At 39.7% G+C, this 25,199-nt stretch overlaps 1 protein-coding gene across 1 annotated transcript in view; it reads left to right on the forward strand.

Moving 5' to 3' along the window:
* The window catches only part of NET1 (neuroepithelial cell transforming 1), a 59,492-nt gene that overhangs the window by 14,977 nt on the left and 19,316 nt on the right, over positions 1-25,199 (forward strand). The window contains exons 2-3 of the mRNA XM_030321323.1: positions 3,219-3,285; positions 6,850-6,909. Coding sequence (XP_030177183.1) covers positions 3,219-3,285; positions 6,850-6,909 — 127 coding nt within the window. The remainder of the gene's footprint in view (positions 1-3,218; positions 3,286-6,849; positions 6,910-25,199) is intronic.

Here is a 25,199-nt window from a genome sequence, read left to right on the forward strand (position 1 = left end):
AGTGTAAAAATAATTTACATTGTTCACAACCACACCAAAAGGTAGGAAAGGAAGTGCAGATGTTAGAGGCCAAGGAATAATCCCAATGGGATTAATAGAAAACATAGTTTAATACACCAAGCTTGTTCCTTCATGTTTATTTTATGTTTTAAGCATTGTAATTGTTTGGATGTGTAGAAAAGGGATCGGACACAAATTACTAAGAAGATGGAGTTCTCATTTCAGCTGTTAGTACCTTTTCAAATGGACTGTACTTAGTATTTTCTGAAAAGGCCACTTATAACCTTTTTGTTTCATGAAATCAAACATTTTTTCCCACAAGGATCTAAAATAGCTATTACATTTGGAGTCTGACCCCTGTGAAAGATGACTGCATGTCTTTCCAAGATTTTTAAAAGTTGGCACTGGCTTACATGATTTCTGGGCACAATTTGTTTATTGGGTTCTTTTTTTCCATGAGTATTCAAAACAAATAGGTGCTTGTTATTGACTTGGGAAAAAATAGCATTACTGTAAAACTGATTACAGCCTGTACTGGAAAGAATCTTGCCATATGATTGGAAGAAGTATTTTTCCAGTTGACCTATTTAAAATTCCTAAGAGCTATTTTTCTTTCCAGCTTTCAAACATCAAATTCATTCTGGGGTCAGTTTGGTTGATTCTAGAGAAATGAGTAACTTTGGTTTTGTGCTCTCCTCAACACTTGTCTTAAGGAAGTACTTACTGAGTATTTTAAGTGCCACCGTGATTACTACTTTGTAATGAATATTTGCATTCGATTAAAAATAATCTTCTGAGAAATCCTAATTGCTGCTTCTCAGCACAGTTCCCCACTGATGATCTTACAAACCACGTAGTATCTGACAGAACTGAGAGCAGTGTTTTTAGAAAGTGTGATCAATGGATACATATGGTATGAAGGTCCCGTTTTTCCCTATGAAACCTTATAAAACCTTATAAACCTGTGCGACTTGTTTAGTCGTATGGATTATAATTATTTCAGATGTCAGTTGGTTTAACCTAAATACAGTACCTCTTCTAGTGGTTTATCAAGAATCATACCATTGTCTTCATTGTTACTTTTTCTGCAGTGACAAGGAAAAGTAGTTCTTAAGTTATCTAGCTCCTCTAAAGAGGCTGTCAGGGAAAAAAAAAAAAAAAACAGCTTTGAGAGTAATAAAAGGCTTACTGTGTTTTAATCTTTCACAAATAATTTTTTAGGAAATATTTGCTTTAAATGCCTTAAGATCTTTCAGCATCTATTTCTAATTATTATTAGTGGAATCGAATTTTCCCAATGTCGGCAACCTTGGTAGACACTGAACTGAACCGGCATAGGGAGGAAGAGGAACAGTCTACCGGTTTCGTCATTGAACCCTCTTTCTAATCTGCTTCTAACTTCGCTGCTATTGCGTTAGCCCCTTACCATCTATTGGAAGCAGTAGTGGAGCTTCCTCCTAACTGGTCTTTCTGACCAGTCTTGAGTTCTTCCAGTTCATCCTTCTTGTTACTTAGAATTCCATCGCTGACAGCTGCCACCTTACGTATTCAAGATCAAGTCCATTCTCTTTTAAGGGTTGTTCCGGAAGGCCCTTCCTTATTTCTTTTGATACGCAAACATAAGGGACTATTGTACCTACAGTTTCTCCAATATAATTCGTTTCACTCCCCCTTAACATGTGCTGTTCCCTTTGCCCAAAAAGCCCCAAAAAGCTCTTGTATGCTTTGCTAATTGCTGTTTCTCAGATTCAGCCTTAGTATTACTCAAGTGTCGATTCTTCTGTGAAGCCTTTTTGATACCCTCTTTCTCCCTGTAGCCATTTTCCCTTGTGTTCCTTGTCAAAATACAAACAAACTTCTGCTTTATATTTAGCTTAGAAAACTACCAAAGCCCTCGTATTTGATTTAAGCTTGCAAATTCTTGTGGGTGTAGTAGCCATCTGTGGTATTTCTGTAACTTATAGTGAACAAAGACCAGTGAGGATCAAGGGTGAGAAGTGGAATGAATATACAAGTGGAGAATGGCCTTAGAATCCGGAAAGCTGAGCAATAACTTTGTAACAGTCAACCCACAGTGGCCAGGCTTCATCAGTAACTGTCAGATTCCCTAATTTTTCTCCTTCCAACTTTGAACCAATCAGAACAAGCCCAATGTGCATTCCCAGGCAATCGCAGAGGAAGCACACTCACCTCAGCTTCCGGGCCCATAGCGTCCCATCTGGGCACACCTGAAGCCTTCCCTTTTCTCCACCGCGAAGACTTCCCACTCTCGCCTGCCTTTGGGTCTGCCTTTGGGTCAGTGATGGTGGGGGACTCCCTCGCCTCTAGCAAGCTCTAAATAAAGACCCTTTGCTTTTCTCCTTTAATTTTCATTTATTTCGATATGAGGGAAAACCTATTTTATATTTATTTAAATCTGAAGTGGTTAATGGTAAGTATAGTTTATAAACTGTATTTCCTGTGCGAGGTATGTTTTGTGATTTTCTACGTGTTTCACAAACAGAGGTTTATATTTTATAATGGTGAAGACAGCTTTTGTTATAAGGATTTTCTTACTTAATTCCTTACATTGAATGGAAAAATAACACAGAAGAAAAATGTCACTTAATGGTAACAGACAAAATCCTAGTCAAATTTTAATCTTGCTTGACATCTTTGTCTTGCATATAGTTATTCAGAGTTCTTCCCCCCCCCCCTTTGGTTAATTAAACCATAATTTTTCAAAAAAATCAGTACATGGAAGAGATGTAAACAAATGCAAATTAATTGCATTTGGGTTTTATTTATTATGTTGAGCATCCTTTTATTCTTGTTCTTAAGATATTAGGTGTGCATGTTGAATTTTATTAGACAACTTTTGCATCATTTATTGCTTCTCATTTATCCTATTAGTTTAATATGCTGTATAAGTAGATTACTTACTACTGAATCATGTATATGTTTCTAAAATAACCCTGCTTGGTTTGGTGAATTATTTTTAATTTGTCTATTAATTTTATCAAGGCCCTTTCATTTTTATAAAGATTCTAAAAGTGACCAGAACTTACACCCCGATTTTTTTTTTGCATTCCCTCATTTTTATTTTTACAATTGACTGATTAATAAAGCTGCTTTAAACACTTTTGAACCTATGAAAAAGGTAGCTTTTTATGTGTCTACTGCTTTATGTTACTGAAGTTACTCTCAATTTATTTATTGCTTGAATTTTCTTTTTACAGACATTCCCTTCGGAGAGGTAGCTCCTTCACATTTTTAACACCTGGCCCCCATTGGGACTTCACTTTGGTGAGTAGCAAACTAGGTTTTTTATTTTAAGACACTGATAGGATTAATTCTTAGGTTGTCTTTCAGTCTGGTGTACCGTTCACTTGTCTGTACTTATCTGAGTATCTTGAGGTCTTGAGTTACTGTTAACATCTTTGTTACATCTTTGTATGTAAATGTAACTGTTACAAAGTTACATCTTTGGTGGCCTGATGTAATTCTTTTCTGCTAACAAGGTAAAAATTTATTTCAATTAAATACAAAATATATCTTGAAAAGTACCAGATCTATTTATTTTTAGCCTTATGCAGTCCTTCCTCTTAGTCCTACCAGTGTGAAAATTAAGAGAATATATTATGAAACATGAAGTTGTTTTTATGTACATAGTCTTACAGCTTTTTTTCTTGGTTGAAAAGTATAAAAATGATTGCAGATAGTATATATGATGAATGAATTATTTTCTGTTATTAATCATCCTAGTATAGAGGGACCGTTTCATTATTTTTAGAATGAGATTTACAGAGGCATCTAACTGTCCAAACTCACACCAGAAAATTGATTTTTTATAATTAAAAATTCATTACCTTATAATTCTATAAATAACATGTACAAATACAGCATGATTTTTACGTTTCCTTATTTGGGGGAAATAGCAAAAATCATTCTGTTTCTAGTTTGCAAAGCTTTACTTGATCGTGTGCTGTTGGGTTCGGCAATACATATTCATTTGTATTCTGTTCTTTTGTATTTAATTTATATTTCTGTTGGGGACTTCTTTTAAGATTTCTGTACTCTTATACAAATTACGTGTATTGCTGGTCAGTAAAGCATTCATAGCAAGAGTTTCCTGACTTTAATACAATTCTATATCGTCCCTGAAACTTTTTTCATCTTGGTTTCTTTCCCTTACGAGATGACAAGTCTAAACTCAAACAGAAAAACTTTAGTAGAGAAATATCTCCAAACTTGATCTTGCAAAAATCACAGTAAGACAGGAGAACAAGTGCTGTTCACATTAGAAAGGAGGAGACACAAGGATGTCATTACTTACGGACAAGATGACTGTTTACATAGAATATCCAAGAGAGACAGTAGGATGTCTTTACTTAAGGACACTATGACCGTCTACACAGAATATCCAAGAGAATATTAATAGCAGCTGTTAGAACTAATAAGAGTTCAAGCAAGATTACTGGCTATACAATTTATAAAAAGAATTCAACAGAAGGTATATACACTTGCAATATTCAATTAAATGTAATTTATAAAGATGCTCCTATTGAAACAAAAGCAGTTTTTAAAATTGAATAAATCTATGAAAAGATCTGTGAGATTTTTATGGGAAAAATTGGAAAGCATTAATAAAGAATATAGACACCAAATTAAATGGAGAGATAGTCAAGCAAGGAGAGACTCAATAAGATTAAAATGTCAGGACACCTCATATTTATAAATTCAGTGCAGTTCTGATAGAAAACCCACTCGAGTGTTAGAGCTCTCGTTCTACAATTCAGGAAGAAAAGTAGAAGGCCCAGAACAGCATGTGAAAGTCGGGGAATGTCTTCCTTCGTGTGGGCTGTTAAGACTTCCTCCACAGGTACGGTAACTGTGGGCACGTGACGTGGGTGCGGGTGTAGTGGGTAGACCTGCGGTGAGAAAGAGAGCCCGGGACGTGGCGTGCAGGTGAGAGCTGACCGAGGAGCCGTGCTTACGGCACGTGGTAGTGGGGGAGAGGCAGCTAGCTGTGCCACTTCACACCGGGTACCCACAAATTCCAGGTGGATGGAATATATCCATGTGAAAAGCTCAACTTCAAAATATTTGAAAGAAAACACAGTAGAATGTTTTAAAATCTGTTAAATTTCTTTATACATATGCTAACACATGCATATGGTTTTATATAAATGCATAAGTACCGTCACGTATGAGAGTTTTCCCTCAGTACACTTCTTTTTGCCCGGCAGTTTCCTGCTCCTGTCCTTCCTCTCCCGTCAGTCCTTCTACCCCAGCACCTCCACTCTAAGCCGAGTCAGCGATACCTTATCAGTCCCTTTGTGTTGCTGATACGATTATTTTTGTTTTAAAGTTTACTTATTTATTTTGAGAGAGAGAGGGAGGGGCAGAGAGAGAGAAAGAATTTCAAGCAGGCTCCACACTGTCAGCATAGAACCCGATGTGGGGCTCGAACCCACCAACTGTGAGATCATGACCTGAGCCGAAATCGAGAGTTGGACGCTCAAGCAGCTGAGCCACCCAGGAGCCCCCTTTTTTAAAAATTTTTTTTGCTCATACAATTATTTACAAACACACACAGCCTCACATATAAGATACACACATGCAGGGTTTTTGCTTAGTTTGCTTTTCAAAATTAGGATCGTATTCACAGTTTTTCCAGATCTTCTGGATATGACCTTAGGATCAATTAAGATTTCTTGTCCCTTCATTTTTTTTAGTGTTTCCCAATCCTGATTTATATATATTGTTCTCTCATGTCTTCTTCCATTTTCTTAATGTCTTTTAGCTAAATTTGGAATAGTATGTCATAGTTTCGCTCTGCTTTTTTGAGCATTTCCTTCTGAGGTGTTTTCATTCCCTGTAGGGATGTTATTCTTGCCCTTTTCTCTTTTTTCTTGGAGTTACTTTGTGTAGGATTTGACTCAGAATTTTCTGTTCATTTTAATGTGGATTTAGTTTTTCTGAAAACTTTACAAAGAGGCTTGGTTCAGATAACTTTTCTGACTTCACAGAGCTCCCTTTCTTCTTGTTTTTGTGGTGCCTTCTGAGATTTCCAGGCTCCATCAGTTTTCCCCACCTCCATCTGGACTTTATCTTTCCTTTGTCCTGTTGTCCCTATCCTGCTCGATTTTGATTCCGTTCCCCCCAGTTTCTCCTTGGGGTGGAGCCAGGTCCTGGAAGGGAGCCCTGGCCGGTCAGTTTTGAGAATTCCAAGAGCTAGGCTGTGTCACTGGTGATCTGAAAAGTTATTTTGAGGTGTGGGTGGGTGATGTGTTACTGAGGCATTGTTCAATAGTGAGAGAAGACAGAAATTAAAGATTGTGCACAGTTTTGCCGCTACAGGCACCAGCAGGCCAAGTGAGGACAACGACTAATAACTAGGAGCGTGTTGGCCTTAGCTTATAAATCCTGCTTCAGGCAACAAGTCTTCATTACTTTGGGCCATGAGAAAAGGGTATTTTTTTTCCTAGTGAAGACCTTCCTCCCTCTATAGGATAAATAATACGTGTTCCTTTTTTTAAAAAATTGGTGCCTTTGTGTTTAAAACATATTTTACTTTTTCTCTAACAAGTACAGACAGCCCTCGACTTACATATAAGAGTTCTGTTCTGAAAAAACTTTACCTAAGGGTTTTTAATGGAATGGAAATTCGCAGCATGAGATGATTCAGTCAAGGGGGCTATTTAAACAGTATATATGCTAGAAGTGATTTGGCATCCCTCATAGAAATAATTTCCTTATGAGTACAGCTTCACTTTTTTAACGTGATTTTTCCGGTTTTATGGAGTCTGTTTAATGAAGTAACATGCATTCCTTCTGTATAAGAATGAAATCTTTTTTTTCATACAGAAAAGAAAGCGGAGAGAGAAAGATGATGATGTCATAAGCCTTAACAGCCTTGATCTGAAGGTAAGCCTTACTGCCCTGAAAGAATTTAAAAATTTAAAAACACTTTAAAAAATTTTTAAAGTATTTAAAAATATGCAGATAGTGTTTCTTCTTGTGCTGTAAGAATAACAAATGCTAACGTTTTAAAAATTTTTAAGTGCAAAAAAAAAAAGTGCAAAACCGAGTAATACTGGCTTTTACAGATACTGTCTTTTTTGTGTCCACTTCTTTGTTAAAAATGAGGTGAAAGCTTCCCTCGGAACATTGTGGGGCTTCAGCCAGTGATCTCCCACTCACCTGCCTAAAGGGGCCCGGCCCTACCTGCCCTACAGGGAAGGTAGGGACTGTGGTGAAAAAGAGGAGTGTGCCCTCCTGGAAGCACCACCTGCTCCTGTGCTCTCTCCCGGTGCTGCTTGTAGGACGGTCGAATCCGGATTGTTACGTGCAATCTCCGGGTCTTTAGGTGTTAGACTGTGCAAGCCCAACAGCTCGTCTGCAGGTCAGACGTGGCTGCGCACTCCCAATGTGTGACCTATCACAAACTAACCTCCAGGGCACACTTGAGAAGAATTGTGTATCCCTTTATGTAAAACTGTAGTTAAGTCCCCAAACCTGGTATCCCCGGAATCACTTAGTCCACTTTTGTCGGTTGCCAAATTTTACAGAATCATCTCAGTTTTAAGAACCTTTTTTAAAGATTGTTATGTAAAGGTTATACATTTTTTAAGTGAGATTTTTTAAATGTTTGGCATCATGTTTAGTGATGGCAGCTGCTACTTGTTTTTAAAGACAAGGTGTTTTATAGGTCTGCCCATCAACATTTTACCAGATCCAGCAAGGCCTGTGTGTGTGTGTGTGTGTGTGTGCGTGCGCGCACACATAGGCGCGAACACATACGTAATGTCTTTATGGAAGAATTGTGTGTTTTAAGTGTTAGACTTTTTGCAAAACAGTTTCAGTTACATTTAAAAATCTTGTATTCAAAGAGAAAAAAAAAGGATGAAATGGCAACCCTTTTTCGGTAGGCTTCAAATCAGACCACGTACAGAAATGGGACAGTATTTCATAGTTTGCCGCAGTAAAATCCATGGTCAAATCTACTTAAACATGATCCTCCTTTTGTTTACCCCAACTTCAGCAGTTACCATCGTACGATCAAATGACAGTCATTTCTCTGTCTACTCGGCTACTCGCCCCTGGATTATTTTGAAGCAAATCCTTTAGGTTGTATCGTTTTCTCTGTATCATCAGATTTGGTGCTCACACTGCCTTGATTTATCTGACACCTTTTTCTGTTTTGGATTTGTTCATTTTGTCTGGAGTTGAAATTCATAATAAAGTCTATACGTTGTGATTATATGTCTCTTGATAGGTTCTGTGGGTTTAATATGTAGGTTCTCTCTCTAGCTTTTTGCTTTCTTGCAGTTTTTTGTTGTCGAAAAGGAAATGATGTGTAGAGCTTTTCATAGCTCCATGGTATTTCTTTTGTCCCTCTCTTTCCTTTATTTCTGTTAAACGGATAGATTGAGATTGATTTGGGCTGCGTACTTCCCTCGAGAGGTATATAATAATCATTTTGTGCTATTATCAAAATGAGTTAATTATCGTTGCCTAGATTTATTTATTCATTGAAGGTTGCTAAGTGGACACCATGCCTTGATCAGTCATCTTTATTAATGCGAACACTTCCATAAAAAGAAAGCTCCCCTCAGCAACCATTTGGTTACTGTGAGGTACTTACCTGCACTAAAGGAGGGTACGTGCTTGATTCCTTTACCCGTTTTCAAAAGAAATGAGTTTTATTCATTAAAACTCTCTAAACGTAATTAATGATTTTTTGTATGACTATGAACTTAGGGATGTGTGCACATTTGTTGTGCTTTGGTCCATTTCAGTTACTGCTCTTACAAGTGCGTAAATTGTCCCATCTTTGGCCACTGGATGCTGCTTCAGGATGGCTTCTGTGTCCCCTTTTCCCCCAGTTTTAAGATATAATTGACATACAGCATAATGTAAATTTAAGGGATGCAGTGTATTGATTTCCTGTATCCTTTTGACATGACCCTCACCTCATATCTAGACACTTAAGCCTAGCCTCCTTTTCCCCCAGGATGACAAGCTATTCCAGGCCCACTTGTACATTTTGCTGTTGTTGTTTCTTAATGTTTATTTGTTTTTGAGAGAGAGAGAGACAGAGTGTGAGCAGGGGAGGGGCAGAGAGAGGAGGAGACACAGAATCTGAAGCAGGCTCCAGGCTCCGAGCTGTCAGCACCAAGCCCCACGTGGGGCTGAACTCATAAACCACGAGATCATGACCAGAGCTGAAGTTGGATACTTGCTTAACCAACTGAGCCACCCAGGTGCCCCTTGTTGTTGTTGTTGTCGTTGTTGTTGTTTCTGCTCCATACCCGGTGTCAGTGGTCATTTCTAAAAACCCTGGTTTCCTTAGGAAATGGTAGAGGCTTAGACCAGGGCATTCTGAACACTCCTTGCTGCTTTATTCATTCTTGTTTCTGTGCCTTTTTAATGCACGGAGATAGGAAACAGAAGTCATTTTTTCAGATAAAGAAATAAATTATGAGTTTATACTGATATTTCAAATTCAAGGCTAAAGTATTTTTACTAATTTGCATCAATATTACTATCTAGAGCTCTCAGCCACACCAAAAATCTCAGTCTTAGGGACACTGACATAATTACTCACCTGATTTACTCACAGTTCAAAGTAGTCTACATTACTGCAAATCACTACCGCATTACACAAATGAGACAATTACTGAAAACATTTTATGTTTTATTTTTCAGATTTTTTGATTTTTACTTAAAAGGTATAGTAAGTATACACAAATTACTGTGTTTTTAAATTGTTGAACTGAGACTTTTCTATGTGTAATTATGCCAGAAACCTACTTGTTCCTTTTTATTTTCAATTTTTAAGAACTACTACTTCTTAAATTTGATTTTTCTTCGGGGTGCCTGGGTAGCTCAGTCAGTTGGGCATCTGACTTCGGCTCAGGTCATGATCTCACAGTCCGTGAGTTCAAGCCCCACATCAGGCTCTGTGCTGACAGCTCGGAGCCTGGAGCCTGCTTCAGATTCATATTCTCTCTCTCTCTCTCTCTGCCCCTCCCCTGTTCACACTCTGTCTCTCTGTCAAAAATAAAATAAAAACATTAAAAAAATTTTTTTAACTTAATTTTTCTTCTTAATCATGTAATAAAATTGTATGGAATTTTAAAGTCAGCTCCACAAGATTCTTGTTTCTATTCCTGGATCTTCTACCCTACATTTTTCTTTCATACAAAATCCTTTTTTCTTTTTCAAATATTATGGTTTATTCTTTCACTTTTTAAAAATATAAGCAATTGCATATATGTTCCATATACTTCACTTTTCTGGCTAAACAGCATGCTGTCTTTCATCATGTGTTCTTTTTTATTTCCTTGTTTGTTTTGCTTGTGTGTTTTTGCTGTGATATGTCTTTATATAGCAAGGTTCATGTTTTCGTTCTCTTGGTTATTTTTGCCTTCAGTTTCCCCTTTTTAGCTCTTGTAAATTGGTTTATTCCTATGAGCATATTTTAATCAACTAACACCTCTTCTCCCTCCTCTCCTTCTCTCCTGTTAATAAAATTAAGTAATATCTCTTTATTCTACATTGGTACATTTAAAATATTGAGTGCTTATTTTACTTTCCAAGTACATTCACCATTCTCCATTTCTTAAAAATACTTTTACCGTATCTAGAAGAACAGAGCACGTACGCATCACAAACTGTGCCGTGTACCCTGATAACCATTACTTAGACTTTAGCTCTGCAGTAAATCTGCGCGAGTGCTCAGCACCTTGTGTCCGTGCCTTCCTAGGTTGTGGATTGTCTGAAGCTCATTCCCTAGCAGAGGGGTCAGCAAACTCTAGTCCACAAACTGTATCCGACCTGCTCAGTGATTCACATATGTTGTTAATGGCTACTTTTTAAAACACTGCAGTGGCAGAGGTTGAGTGGCAGTGACAGAGACCATCTGACCTACCAAGACTGAAATATTTGCTCTTTGGCTTTCTACAGAGTTTGCTGACCCCTGCTCTAGAGGTGAGTAAATGGCAGAGGACTCGTTAATGGGAACAGGATTACATGAGTTACTGAATGTCCGTGTCGGTTTGTTTGCAGTCGTTGTACTTGAAGGCTAGTTCAGATGGATTGAAATCCATGACTCACGTTTTCTTCCTTGGATAAGCAAATATTTCACTCCATTGTTTTCTGCATAAAGTGCCACTGTTGAAAAGTTTCACTAAATATATACTTTTGAGTCCTCTTTTATTTTAGGAACATCTTTTCTTACCATTTTTGTCATTTTTTTTCTATTCCACTGTTTTGTCTTCCCTCCCTGCCCTTTATACTTAGCATGTATTTTAAAAATCTTTTATATTTACTACTTCGTCTCAAAATATTTATCTCTTTATATATCTTTTTTATTTTTTTTTTTTAATTTTTTTTTTTTCTTTTTCAACGTTTTTATTTATTTTTGGGACAGAGAGAGACAGAGCATGAACGGGGGAGGGGCAGAGAGAGAGGGAGACACAGAATCGGAAACAGGCTCCAGGCTCCGAGCCATCAGCCCAGAGCCTGATGCGGGGCTCGAACTCACGGACCGCGAGATCGTGACCTGGCTGAAGTCGGACGCTTAACCGACTGCGCCACCCAGGCGCCCCTATATCTTTTTTATTTTTAAACTTGTCTTCCTTTTTGTCTTTTTCTCTTAATGCAGTAGACTGATTTTTTTTTGTTCTGAAATAATTTTTCTTTTCTTTTTTTTTTTTTTTAGTTCTCTCCCCTCATTTCACATCTTCCGTTCTCTACCCACCTAATTTTTGAGTTTGATGTTCTTTCATAGCTTCTATAATCTCCTTTTTGATTTTATGCTATAGACAAATTATTCTACTTCACATTTTCTGCCTTCTTATAATAGCTTTAAAGGGGATTTATGATTTTCTGTTGCTCTTTTGTTAAGTACAGTCAGTTCTCCTGTGGTCAGGGGAGGAGGAGTGGGCCCTGGCAGCCCTTGTTCGGCTTCATCGCTCCAGAGCTCCCTCTTCTGATGTCTTCAGGAGGTGGTTTTGGTTTGGGGGTTTTTTTTAGTTTATTTAAAAAAAATTATTTTAAGGTTTATTTATTTTTGAGAGAGAGAGAGAGACAGTGCAAGGGAAGGGCAGAGAGAGAGGGAGACACAGAATCCGAAGGAGGCTTCAGGCTCTGAGCTGTCAGCACGGAGCCCAACGCGGGGCTCGAACCCACGAACCTTGAGATTGTGACCTGAGCCGAAGTCGGACGCTTAACCCCCCGAGCCACCCAAGCGCCCCTAAAGTTTATTTTTGAGAGAGAGCACGAACAGGGGAGGGGCAGAGAGACAGAATCCCAAGCAGGCCCCGTATTGCCAGTACAGAGCCCGATGGGGATGCGGAGCTCAAACTCCGGAACTGAGAGATCATGGCCTGAGCTGAAATACAAGCCTGAGCTTAACCGACTGAGCCACCCAGTGGTTTGTCACAGGAGAGCCTCATGTTTTCTGAGACCTTTCTTTTCTGCTCCCTCCTTTTTCTGTCTGAGCTTTTTCTGGTCTTTGCCTCTATTGCCCTATTCACTGCTTGGACCCTCCTCCTCGCAGTTCTCAGAGTGCTGTGAGTTCCAGAGTTTAAATGGCCCAGACTGCTAACCTTATTGCTTGGGAGGGTCCCTGCCCTCAGCCTGAGAGTTTGATCCCGGGACCCTTCTCAGGTTAGACTACTGGGTGCCAGAGAGTGGCTCCCCTGTTCTCAGGGCCATCGGAGAAGCCCAGTCGCCTTCCCTCCGCTCCTTTGTGCACAGAGGCTGATACCATGGGGGTCTCATAGCCCTCCGCTTCGTCACTTTCTGACAGACAAAAGGTTTGTGGGGAAACACTGCCTCTTCCTTTCACTGTAGTCTGTGTTTTCTGTTGGCTGTGCTAGGTGCTCCAGCTGCTTTTTTTCTTTTTTTTTTTTTTTTCTGTTTACTTTAAAGAGAGAAGACCGGTCAACGATTTAATTAACATATTAATGAACCAACAGAATGGTAAAGCCAATCAAAGGACTATAGGAAACACTGAAGTCTTCCAGTTACTGAAAGAAAGAATGGTGGAATGAGATTGCTAAATTAAATTAGATGCAGAACAGATTAATGTCCTCATCTCCGTCTCTACCTACAAAATGTATTTGCATTGCTGTCGGTATTCAGCTCACATCTACCCTGACAGAGTTGCAGGAAACCTAATCAGTAACAGATAGTAAATCAGACAAAAGGTACATGGCCCTAGAAAACGAGATAATCCATTGAAAGGACATTCAGGAATTCCTTTTGTCTGATTTCACGTTTTGGATATTTTCTTTTATTTTTAATTCTTTCCTCGATTTTGCCACCTTTCTAATTCTGAGGTCGGCTCTTTTATAGCTAATTTTGGAATATTAGAGTTTTTTGTGAGCATGTTTTTCTTCCATGCTTTTATTTTTTGTAGGGGTATTATTTTTTTCCCTTATACTTTTTTTCTGACGAAAACTTCATATGGGATTTGACTGTTCCTTTTCTATTGGTCATTATTATGTGAAAATAGTTTTCGAAAGGAAGAATGAGTCCAGAGAGCTTTTCTAGCTTTCAGACTCTAAAGCTTCCTCTTCTCTTGTCTTTAAGAAATGATAAATACAGATACACTCTGAGTTCTTCAGGACCTGTTTTCCTCCTCAACTTTTATCTAAACTTGCTCTTTCCCGTATATCTGTCACCTCTGTTCCACTCTACTTGAAATCTCTTCCCAGAACTTGCACCATAGTGTAGGGTTTTGTCTTGGAAGGGAGCTTTGAGGGTTTCTAAGCTCACGTGTTCCAGCCATGAACCCATTACTGCCACCCTTGAGTAGATGAAACCCTTTCCGGTTTCAGTTACTGTGCTCAAAATGGCCTGCCTCGCTTTGCAGTGAGTAGCTATTGATAGTTTGGGGATTCTTCTGTACTCAAACATGACAGATGCTGTTTTTCTCTGCTGATACTATATAGGTTATCATACAGTTAGTTGTTACTAGTTTATCCACATTAACTTGTATGTTTGGATTCATGGGGGTGTGTACCTTATTACATGGTGCTGTACGTTTTGACTTTGGGGTTTGGTTTTGTTGTCCTTGTTCTGTATGTTTTTATGGAAGGATTTGGAAAAATTGTAAAACTATGTCACTAACACCACCTTAGTCACAGAGTTATGTCTCCCGATGTGGTGAAAGGCAAATTCGGCTTTCCTCTAAACCTAATACAATTTTAGCAGATTTTATTGACATTGAATTTACTAGAATTACTTGAATTGCTATAATTTTTAGGATAGATCTTATATTATGAACCGATACTAATACTCATCAACTAGCCAAAAGATAAGCTTTTATTGTCGTTCAAAATTTATCAAGTTTAGGACAATAGTTACATATTTGCATATACTACTGTTAACTTCTTCAGATTGAGGAATTATATTCAAGAAAGAAGTCCTTATAAAAGTTTGGTCACATTAACCAGTCCCAACTGCATCCTATGCTTTGTAGTCTCTATTTGTTCCAAACCTAAGGAATCATGTATAACTGTGATAAGAAAAGAATGAATTTGAAATAATTTATTGAATAACAACCTCTTTGTATCCTCAAAACTTCACTAGGGTTTGGTCTAAATTCTTTCTTTTATTCTTTTTTTTTTTTTTTTTAATTCCACAAACATTTATGGAGCGCCCACAATGTTCAGTTCCTATACTTAAACTTACAGATAAGACTACATACAGACGGGAAACAAGAGCCTCTGACAAAACCCTATCTGCATAGATTACAGAAGTATGATGGTGTTAGGAGGAGGAATGGGAGAGAGAAATAGAAGATTTGGGGAGGTTTTAATTTAGAGCTGGATTTTTATGAACGCCAACACGAACTGGGGAAAACCAACCGCAGAGAGAGAAGAAGCGTCTATAAATGTCAAGAATTAAAATCAGTTATGTGTAAGGAACGATAAACAAATTATTTTGAAAGAGCCAAAGAAAAATATGAGGCATGGGGTGCCTTGGTGGCTCAGTCAGTTGAGTGGCCGACTTGGGCTCAGGTCATGACCTCGGGGTTAGTGCGTTCAAGCCCCCTGTGGGGCTCTGTGCTGACAGCTGGGAGCCTGGAGCCTGCTTGGGATTCTGGGTCTCCCCCTCTCTCTGCCCGTCCTCCACTTGTGCTCTGTCTCACTCTCTCGAAAAAGTAAACATTAAAGAAAATTTTAAGAAATATATGAGGAAGAACTAAGACATGAAGTAGTATAGAGGGTTCATTGGTCCCTTAATTTGAAGGCTTAAGATGACCGGCTGGAGTTCATTCATCTGAAAATCAACGGGGATGACATTGTGGAGTCTTGAACTGATCTTCCACAGCATGGTCCCTCCATCTGTGTAGAAAGTGCCAGTCCATGAGGGCCTGGCACCGGGCATGGAGGCCTGGAGCAAGAGTGGGGCTGTGGAGATGAGAAGAGCAGACAGGTTCTGTCTTCATCGCTTGTCTCTTCTTACGTATGATCTTTCTTTGGAGAGCTCACTCACTCGCCAGATTCACCGTCTGTAACGGATGACCCCCTGATCTGAATCTTTAAGCCAGAACACAGTCCTGTTTTTCGGATCCTTTTATCCAATTGCTTCCAAAATATAGCCTTCTAACTGGCCTCCCTGCCTGTAGCCTCTTTCTGATGCCTTATTGATCTTTCTTTGGTCTTTTCAGTACCTTGCTTAAATTCTTTCAGTAGCCACTCATTGCTTTAAAGACAGAACCCAAATGTCTTGTGTAACATGTAATCCCCACTATGATGGGTTCCGCTACTCTGTCTCTCCAAAATTTCTCTTATCATACTTCCTGTTTCCTTTCCCTTGTACGTCCTTATTCCTTTTCTTTGCCTGGAGAATGCCTGCCTAGCCCCACGAGGTCATTATCTCCAGGAGCCCTTCCCAGAGTCTTACCCCTCTCCCTGTATCCCACCCCCACCAACCTGGGCTGGTTGAACCATGAACGCCCTAGGTAGGGAGAAATGAATAGAGGAGTAAATGAGATTTCTTGAGAAGGAAAGAGGGTCAGCAATAAAGTTCTGATCATCACAGAAGCATTAAGCTGTATTTACACCTTGAAAATAACGACTCAGTGCAGGCCAGAGTCACCTGGGGAGCTTTTGGGGGAGGAGGGGGCTGCGAAGCCCTGTCCCAGACACCCTGAGTGTGGGGGCAGGAGAGTAAGGATGGGTGACGTTGGGACCTGAGAACATCTAGGTTTTGTGTTTGTTTTTGAAGATGTCTGGGTGATTCTGCGGTATGGCCACGGCTGAAAACTGAAAATGTGACTTTTTTTTAATGTTTATTTATTGAGAGAGAGAGAGAGACAGAGCGTAAGCGGTGGAGGGGCAGAGAGGGAGACACAGAATCAGAAGCAGGTTCCAGGCTCTGAGTTGTCAGCACAGAGCTCGTCGCGGGCTTGAACCCAAGAACCGTGAGATCACGACCTGAGCCAAAGTCGGACCCTTAACCGACGGAGCCACCCACCCAGCCGCCCCTAGAATGTGACATTCTTAAAGTTGTCTCTCTCCCCAGAAACACACCATGAAACAGATACTCTGCCAGCTCCCCCAGCCCTGTTTTCTGCCTGGCCTTTCCTCTAAATACAGCAGTTTTATTATGTAATAAGCTAAATATATAATCAGTTTGTATAATCTTTTGATGCCTGTTGCTGGGAACCATTACTTTCTTTACCTCTATACTCCAGTCACCTTAGCCACATGGCCTGACACATAATAGATGCTTGGTAAATATTTAGTGAACGAACAGATAAAGTAGTATAGGTCAAATAAGTGAAATAAGACTTTGGACTTAGATAAGCATGTAACATGAGCATCGTGTTATATATTTTGATTTTGGATCTCTCACACTAACAATTTAATACCGATGTTAACAGATTGTCATGTAGTAGATCATTGGCTGTTTGTTGAAATTGTGGTTGCTTATCAAATTTGTCTCTAAGTAAAATTTTAGAACTATCTTTTATCAGTTTGCCTTACTACTATGTTATGTAGAAAATTATTTTTAAAAAGGAACACAGTATTTGTTTTCCAAAGGTGTTTCTCAGCTGTTTGTTAGCAACCATAACCTTGCCCTTTTCTTTTGATAGGAAGAGTCCAAAGTGACCTTTTACTTTATTAATGTAAAGTAATACTGGGATGAGTAATACTGTGTCATATTTTATGACTAAAGTTCTTTAACTCTGATCGTCAGTGATCAAAAAACAAACCGGAATACTTCAAAAGAATGTTCTAAAATACATAAATGGTTTGTTCTTTTTCAGAATGGCCAGATTTAGGGATCTCATTTCTTATAAGTTAAATAGTATACCAAAGGGTTATACTTTGAGTATTGGTATACTCTGTAAATTTTAGGTTAAACATAATAATGAGTTATGTATATTATTCCTAATAAATTATTTTAAAAGCATTTGCGTTTGTTTAGAATTATAATTGTCTTTTGTCAATTCCTGGTTTAATATAGTCTTACTTTTGAGAAACCCACCTCTTAGAACCATGACTGGTAATTGGCAGTTATTCTGAGGCACAGATTTGAGTAGTTTGAGGCTAGCTGGCAGGCTAAAGCCTAGTGGCTTCATTTATGAATAGCTTACTGCCCTCCATCTTGCATTTTGATGTAACTTACGATCTCTACTGGCCGCCCTGTAAGATAACACAATAAAACATGATTTCTCTTTCGACAGAGGTCCAAAAAATAAAGCCAGCTGCTAGTATAGGTGATGAAAGTGAAGAGGAACAGAAGATAGATATAGGAAAATGGTTCTTAGCCAAAAACACAAAAGTAAAATGTAAAACAATTATTCCTGATAATGCTCTGAGAAGCCATTGAAGTATCCAGAGCTGTTTATCCTTAAGCTTAATTGTTCCTAGACCACTGTAAATCATTCCTGGACTGATATGTGCATTTAAATGCTTGTGTCCTTTTTTAATTACAAAAGTAATACAAGAATGCACTGTCCTTGTTCAAAATGTAAAAAAAAAAAAAATTTTTTTTTAAGTTTCCTTGTATCACCTTCATCCTCTGAAGTAACCAGTTACTATTTGATGTGTCCCGGGTTCTTTTCTGTTTATTTACGTACTTTCACACAATGTGTATAATGGTGACCTATAGATTGTCATGTACATGTGCTACAGCTTGCTTTTTCTCTTTGTCTCTTGTCGTTACTATATAAGGCTGCCTTATTCTTTTTTGGTTGCCATATTGTATTCCATAGTCTAGAGTATGATAATCTACTTAACCAATCCTTTAGCAGTGGTACTTTAGTATATTTTCCAGTTCTTCTATATTAAAAATAATGCTGCAGTGTATCTTCTCCTTGTGCACAAAGGAGGAACTGTTGCTATGTCTCTAATACAGATGTCAAGAAGTGGAAATGCTGGGTTGCAAGTTTCAGTTTTGATAATATTGTTCACTTGCCTTCCAATAATTTGACAAATTTAAACTTCTCTATCAGTGTATGATAATAAACATATCTCTACACTCTTCTCAATCCTGGGCTTTCTTAATCTTTTAAATTTTTGCCAATTGTGATAGACAACCAGACAGAAAATTAATAAGGAAATACAGCACTTGAACATAAACCAGTTGGACCTAAAAGACATATACAGAAGAACTCTCTATCCATTAAGAGCAGAGTCTACATTTTTCTCAAGTACCCACAGAACATTCTTTAGATAAACTGTATGTTAGGCCACAAAATAAGCCTTAATAAATTTGAAAAGACTGAAATTATACAAAATATTTTTGCAATTACAATGGAATGAAACTAGAAATAACAGAAGGTAAACTGGGAAATTCACAAGTATGTAGAAATTAAACAACACACTATTGAACAACCAATGGATCAAAGAAGAAATCACAAAGAAAATTAGAAAATACTTTGAGACAAATGAAAACGAAAACACAACATAACAAACTAGTGGGATACAGCAAAAGCAGTGCTAAGAGGGAAATGTATAGCTATAAACTCTTACATTAAAAAGGGAAAGATCTCAAATCAGCAATCTAGCTTCACACTTTAAGAAACTAGCAAAAGACGAACAAGCGAAGTTCAAAGCTAGCAGAAGCAAGGAAATAATAAAGATTAGAGGGGGCATTACATAAATTAGGGAATAGAACAATAGAGAAAAATCTATGAAATTAAAATATGGTTCTTTGAAAAGATCGACAAATTGACAAATCTTTAGGTGACTTAATAAAGAGAGAAGACTCAGATACCTAAAATCAGAAATGAAAGTGGAGACATTACTACCAATTTACAGAAATAAAAAGGATTATAAGAGAGAACTGTGAACAATTTTACACTACCAGATTGCATAACCTAAGCGAAGAGGACAAATTCCTAGAAACACATAACCTACCAAGACTGAATCATAGAGATAGTCTGAATAGATCTGTATATTAAAGAGCCTGAATAAGTAACCAAAATACCTCCCAACAAAGAAAAGCCACTGACCAGATGGATTCACTAGTGAATTCTACCGAACATTTAAAGTAGAATTCACACCAATCCTTCTCAAATTCTTCCAAAATATTGAAGAGGAGGGAACAATTATTAACTCACTCTTTGAGGCCAGCAATACCTTGATACCAAAGCCAAAGATACTACAAGAAAAGAAAACTATAGACCAATACCCCTTATGAGTGTCGATGTGGAAATCTTCAAGAAAATACTAGCAAAGTGGACTCAGCATATTAATAGAATTATACACTAAGACCAAGTGAGATTTATTCCTGCCACACAAGGATGGTTCAACAAATGAAAACCAATCAATGTAATAATCCCACTGTAACGGAATTAAGGAGGAGAAAGCCTGGTGATCATTTCAATGGATGCAGAAAAAGCATTAGACAAAATCCAACACCCTTTCATGATTTAAAAAAAATAAAACACCCAACAAACTAGGAATAAAAAGAAATTTCCTCTGGATAAATGAGATGTGGTATATACATACAGTGGAATATTGAGCTTTAAAGAGGAATTCTGATACATGCTATAATATGGATGAACCCTGAAAACATGCTAAACGAAATAAACCAGACACAAAAGGACAAATGTATGATATTGCTTATATGAAGTACCTAGAATAGTCAAATTCATAGAGGTAAAAAATATAAGTTGTTATCTGGGGCTGGGGAAAGGGGAAATGGTAGTTAAAGTTTAATGTATACAGTTTCCATTTGGGAAGTTGACAGAAGGAGATGATGGTGGTGATGGTTGCACAACAATGTGAATGTGCTTAATGCCTCTGAACTCTCCCTACTGTACTGTGCCCTTAAAAGTGGTTAAAGTGGTAAATTTTATGTACATTTCATCACGGTTTTTTTTTTTTTTTTAATGTGAGAAAAAAGGGAAAAAAGTAATTTGAGTTCTTTATGTCATATGGATATTTACCTCTGGTTTATTATGTATGTTGCAGTTTCGTTTTTTAGTCTCTTGTTTTTGTCTCTTGGTGGGATCATTTATTTAATATTTTTACAGTTTGAGAGTTTTAGTTAAATTTTATTTTCATCCTATGTGGCATTTTTCAGAGCCTCTAATTGTAAAGAATTATATTTATTTCAGAAATGCCTTGTGAAATTTTCTTGTTTTTAGATTATTTTCATCCTCTCACTGTCTAGTCTTTGCTTCTAGAACTCAGGAAGATTTTAGAAAATCTGGAATTATGTTTATTAACTCTTTTTTGTTGTTTCCATCTCGTTAATCTTGTATGCTCTTCTCTGGGAGAATTCCTCAGCTTCATTTTCTAGCTTGCTAATGCCTCACTAGTGTCTATTCTACTAGTTAGCCAAACTATTGACATTTCTATTTTGGCAATAGATAAAATTTTGACAATTTTTAAAAATATTTCCAAGATCTTTAATTTTTTTGTTTTGTTTTCCCATAGTAGTATTTATTTTCCTTGATGTATTGCCCTCTGTTACCTTTCTAGAGGTATTATTTATATTGCTTTTAACCTGTCCTTCTGTTTCCTCTGTTAACTAATATAAAATAAGCCATAAATCAAATGAAGTTATTCTAAGGCCAATAAAGATTGTTTAGAAGTTGCAAACTTGTGAACTTAACCAGTTGTTACTACTTATGTGATTTTGTGTAAATTATGTAACCATTCTAAACCTCTGTTTTCTGTATTTAACGATAAAACTTTAATCTCAAATTTGATTCATAGCTCTTCTCCACTCTTCAGCACATTTGGCTGGCTGCCTGCCTCCCTCCCCTCCTCCTTTTCCCTCCCCTCCCCTCCCCTCTCATCCCTCCCCTCCCCTCCCCTCTTGTCCCCTCCCCTCCCTTCCCCTCCCATCCCTTTCCTTCCTTCCTTCCTTCCTTCCTTCCTTCCTTCCTTCCTTCCTTCCTTCCTTCCTTTATTATTGAGCTCCTACTAAGTGTTAGACACAGAGAACAAAACAGTCTTTGCCCTCATGAAGCTTACATTCCAGTGGAGGCATAGATTGTATCTGTCAGTGACCCTAGAAATGTGTAGAGGAGACAGAGAGACTGCTCATCGCATATGTCTCCACTTTTTTGAAACCCAGCCTCCTCCAAGATGTTAGGCAAGGAGAGGGGAGCAGAAATAAAGTCTCTTTGCCTTACTGGATGAGATTACGTGAGCAATGGCTCCATCAAATGTTGATAACCATTCCTGTGAACCCTCCCTAAATATCGATAGTCTCTTGCAAGAGTAGCCACATCTTTTGGACAACCTCTAGCAAGTAGCATACCGTGCACTCTTCCAATACATGCTGGTTTTTGCCCACCCACATGCAGTCATCCCAGCAAGACCATATCTTCAATCTCACCTCTGGGCTTTGTACTAGAGGAACCAGAAATTCATGTAGGGTGAGTGCCATCTTGGCCCACTCTCCTTCTGAGAGTTCCTAACGGAAGGAAGGCTTGCAGAGTGGAAAGAGTAGTCTCATTTCATAGAACGACAGGCCCCCAACACCAACAGCTTTATTTCTCAGTTCTTTTCTGATAAAGTGGGGGTGGCTGTAGGGGGTGTGGATGGTGCATCCCTGATCGGCCTCTAATAAGTAAGTCCTGCAAGGAAGTCATGATGAAAACACATTGTCTTACTCCTCCACTGCCCGTGATAGATTTCTCTCACCCTCCGCTGATGGCTGGTGCCGCTTGCTGATGCCTCCTCAGATTAAAAATATGGGGGTCTTAATCTTGGTTTCTCCCAGAAAGTAGAACCTGAGGCAAAGCTTGTATGCTGATATTTTGGGGGGAAATAAGGGACTGGGAAAAGGAGGAAACGCCAATACCAGGGTGAGTTATTGACTTGGCACATGGGTCCACGTTGCCCCATAGGGTATATACACCCTCGTATTTGCAGGTTGCACGTTCGTGATGCACTCGAGAAGCCCTAGAACAGAACATGCGATTGATACATATGCAACTGATTAAGGGGTAGGGTTAGGGGGTGTGAGGAGGAGGATACTGTGAGCTCCTTGTACTGTTCAGATGTGCTCACGCACCCCTTTAAGTCCAGTCTGTCACAGAGACTTCTGGGTCGTGACGTGCCACCATCTCTGCAGAAGTTTTCGTACACGGGAGCAAGTTACAGTCTCTGCTGCTACATAAAGGCGTGATTCAGGAACACCTTACTCCCCTGCTGCCATAACAGGTCTCCCTCAGCCTTGGCCAGCACGTCGGTGGGTCCAAGTTGCTTGCCCCACTTCATCCTCGAGGGTCTGAGCCCCTAGTTTGTTTATCTCTGTTGAGCCTTGGTGGCTCCAGAGCCAGGCTGTGACTGGGAAACACCACATCTGGGAGTGGCGGTGAGAGGGACCAATTCTGCTTCCACCCCCTGATTCCTAGGACCAAGTGTGACGGCTGTGGAGGACATAGCACCATATATAGGCCGTTTCACGTGTATCACACTCTGAAGGCCAGTGCTCCAACACTGCAGAATTTTAACCCTGAGCTGCTAGAATAGCTAACACTTCAATAGACAATCCCATCGTTCTGTTAAGCTGTCTGCTTCTGGACAGCGGGGTATATGGAAGAACCGGTGGATCGGGTGATTGATTACCTTTCTGTTGTTGTAACTCCTTTGCTATGAAACGGGCCCGTAAGTCTGAGGTAGCAGTGTTGGGTAGGGTCTCGTGGAAGTAAAGCAGGCACTGTACAAGCCCTGAAAGGACGGTGCTGGCAGAGGTCCTGAGGATAGAGGAGGAAATCCAGCGTCCAGTGGAGATGTCAGTTCCAGCTGGGCCGAATCTTGCCCACCGTAGTAGCAGGGTCCGACGTAGTCGACTAGCTGCCACGTCTGCTCAGGGAACGGTCCCGATTTCATCGTCCCTTTTCAACTGCTGGCAGGGTGGACACTCAGCAGTGCCAGTGGTTCCCTCGCCTCGGTGAAAGGGAGTCCCTGCTGGTGGACCCGTACATATCCTTCAGACCCGCGCTGTCGCCCCTCTTTCCATGGGCCTCTTCCGGAAGCACCGCGATGGCCCAGGAGAGACACTTGTTGATATGCACAGGATAAATCATTGTGTTTATCTAGTGCCTCTGAGGCACTAACATAAGCATTGACATAAGACAGAGATCCCCCCACATTGTGCACACTTCCTAGGCCCATTTATATGCCTCTTTTCCAAAATTTCTTCTCTCAGCATTTTTAATCTTGCCCTTCCGAGCCCCTAAGCAATTAGCCAGGCCATTCACTACTTCTCAGGAGCCTGTGTCTGTCTGTACTTCATGCCCTTTCTCCCTCCGTTTAAGTAGACGGCCAAGTAAACTGCCTACAGCTCTGCCTGCTGGAATTGTTTCCCTTTACTGCTCTGCCTCAGGATTGTCCTTAATCAAGCACCACCCTCAGCTACCCACCCTCCCCCCACCACCACCAAATGAGGAATCGAAGGGGTAATATTGGTGTGATGTACCAGGACCGTCAGGGACATCTGTGTAATTTACCTACGCCCTCTGGTCTTGTTCAGGCCTGGTTCCAAACAGACCGTTCCATCACATAATAGGTTGCCACCGTACCTGCCCAACCTTGTGACTTGGTAGACTTGACCCTTTTCATTTTGGACATGTCTGATTGCATCAGTCTCTTGATGTCCCGTGGGCAGGTCCTCCGTCTTTACTAGGGCTGCTAGCACACCAGGAGCACACGTGGTTCCCTGCCATGGAGGGCATAGCCTCGCTTCAGTGCCCTAGGGCTCTGTGTTGCAGTTCTTTTCCTGCCTTTGTCTCCCATGGAGACCCCCGGTTCCATCAGACGTGCTGGGTCACATGGCCTGTGCAGCAGGGCAGCTCGCACCACAGCCTGGACCCCGCAACCGAGGCTTCTTTTGCCCTGGATTCCACTCAAAACTGAGCATTGAGATTATTCCATTAACAGGTCAGAGCAGAATTTCCAGATGCAGCAGATGTTTCCTCCAACAGATAGAATCCTACCTGTTGCTTTGCCCCTTCTTAGTGCCAGGGAATGCAAGGTACAGCAACTTGTTCTTTACCGTAGAGGGGACATCCCAGAGAGCCTCAGTCCATCGGACCTATTACAACTTTTCGAATGTGGCTGACCCAGAATTTTCATGGCATACATTTGACTTCCCAGGGTGTCCAGAATACTTGCCATTTTCTGTTCACCAAATCTTATTTGTATGATGTCATCAGTTTACTACACTAACATGATGTTCTGTGGATAGCAAGTCCTTTTGGACTCTGGGACAGAACAGAAAAGTTAACAGCCTCAGGACATGAAATACAAGCTGCTGTCCTTCCCACCATAAAACCCAGTTACATTTTATCCTCCTTACTAATGGGAATTGAAAAGAACACATTGCGGGGGAGGGGGGAGAGAAGAACCCTCAGACCAGATCAATAGCCATATGCCAAATGCTAGAGGATGTGTTGATCTGTTCCAGTCAAGGACCTACATCTTGCACGACAGCTAAGGTTAAAGCTACCACTCGAGTTAAGTTTACGGTAGTTCACTGTTGGCTGTCTCGATCCATCTCACTGAAGAAGGCCCATAGATTCGATTCGTTGAATGCAAATGTAGTGGAAACTATCCCTCCTGCCTGCTGTAATTTTGATGACTACCTCTGCATTTTCCCTTGGTGTGCAGCATTGTTTCTATTTATTATCTTGTCCCAGGGGTAGGGGATAGAATTGTCAGGGGCTCCCACTTGGCCCTTCCCACCATAATGGTTCTGAGAAGATTTTGGAGGTC

The sequence above is a fragment of the Lynx canadensis genome, chromosome B4 (assembly GCF_007474595.2).
Source record: "Lynx canadensis isolate LIC74 chromosome B4, mLynCan4.pri.v2, whole genome shotgun sequence".
Lineage (NCBI taxonomy): Eukaryota > Metazoa > Chordata > Mammalia > Carnivora > Felidae > Lynx > Lynx canadensis.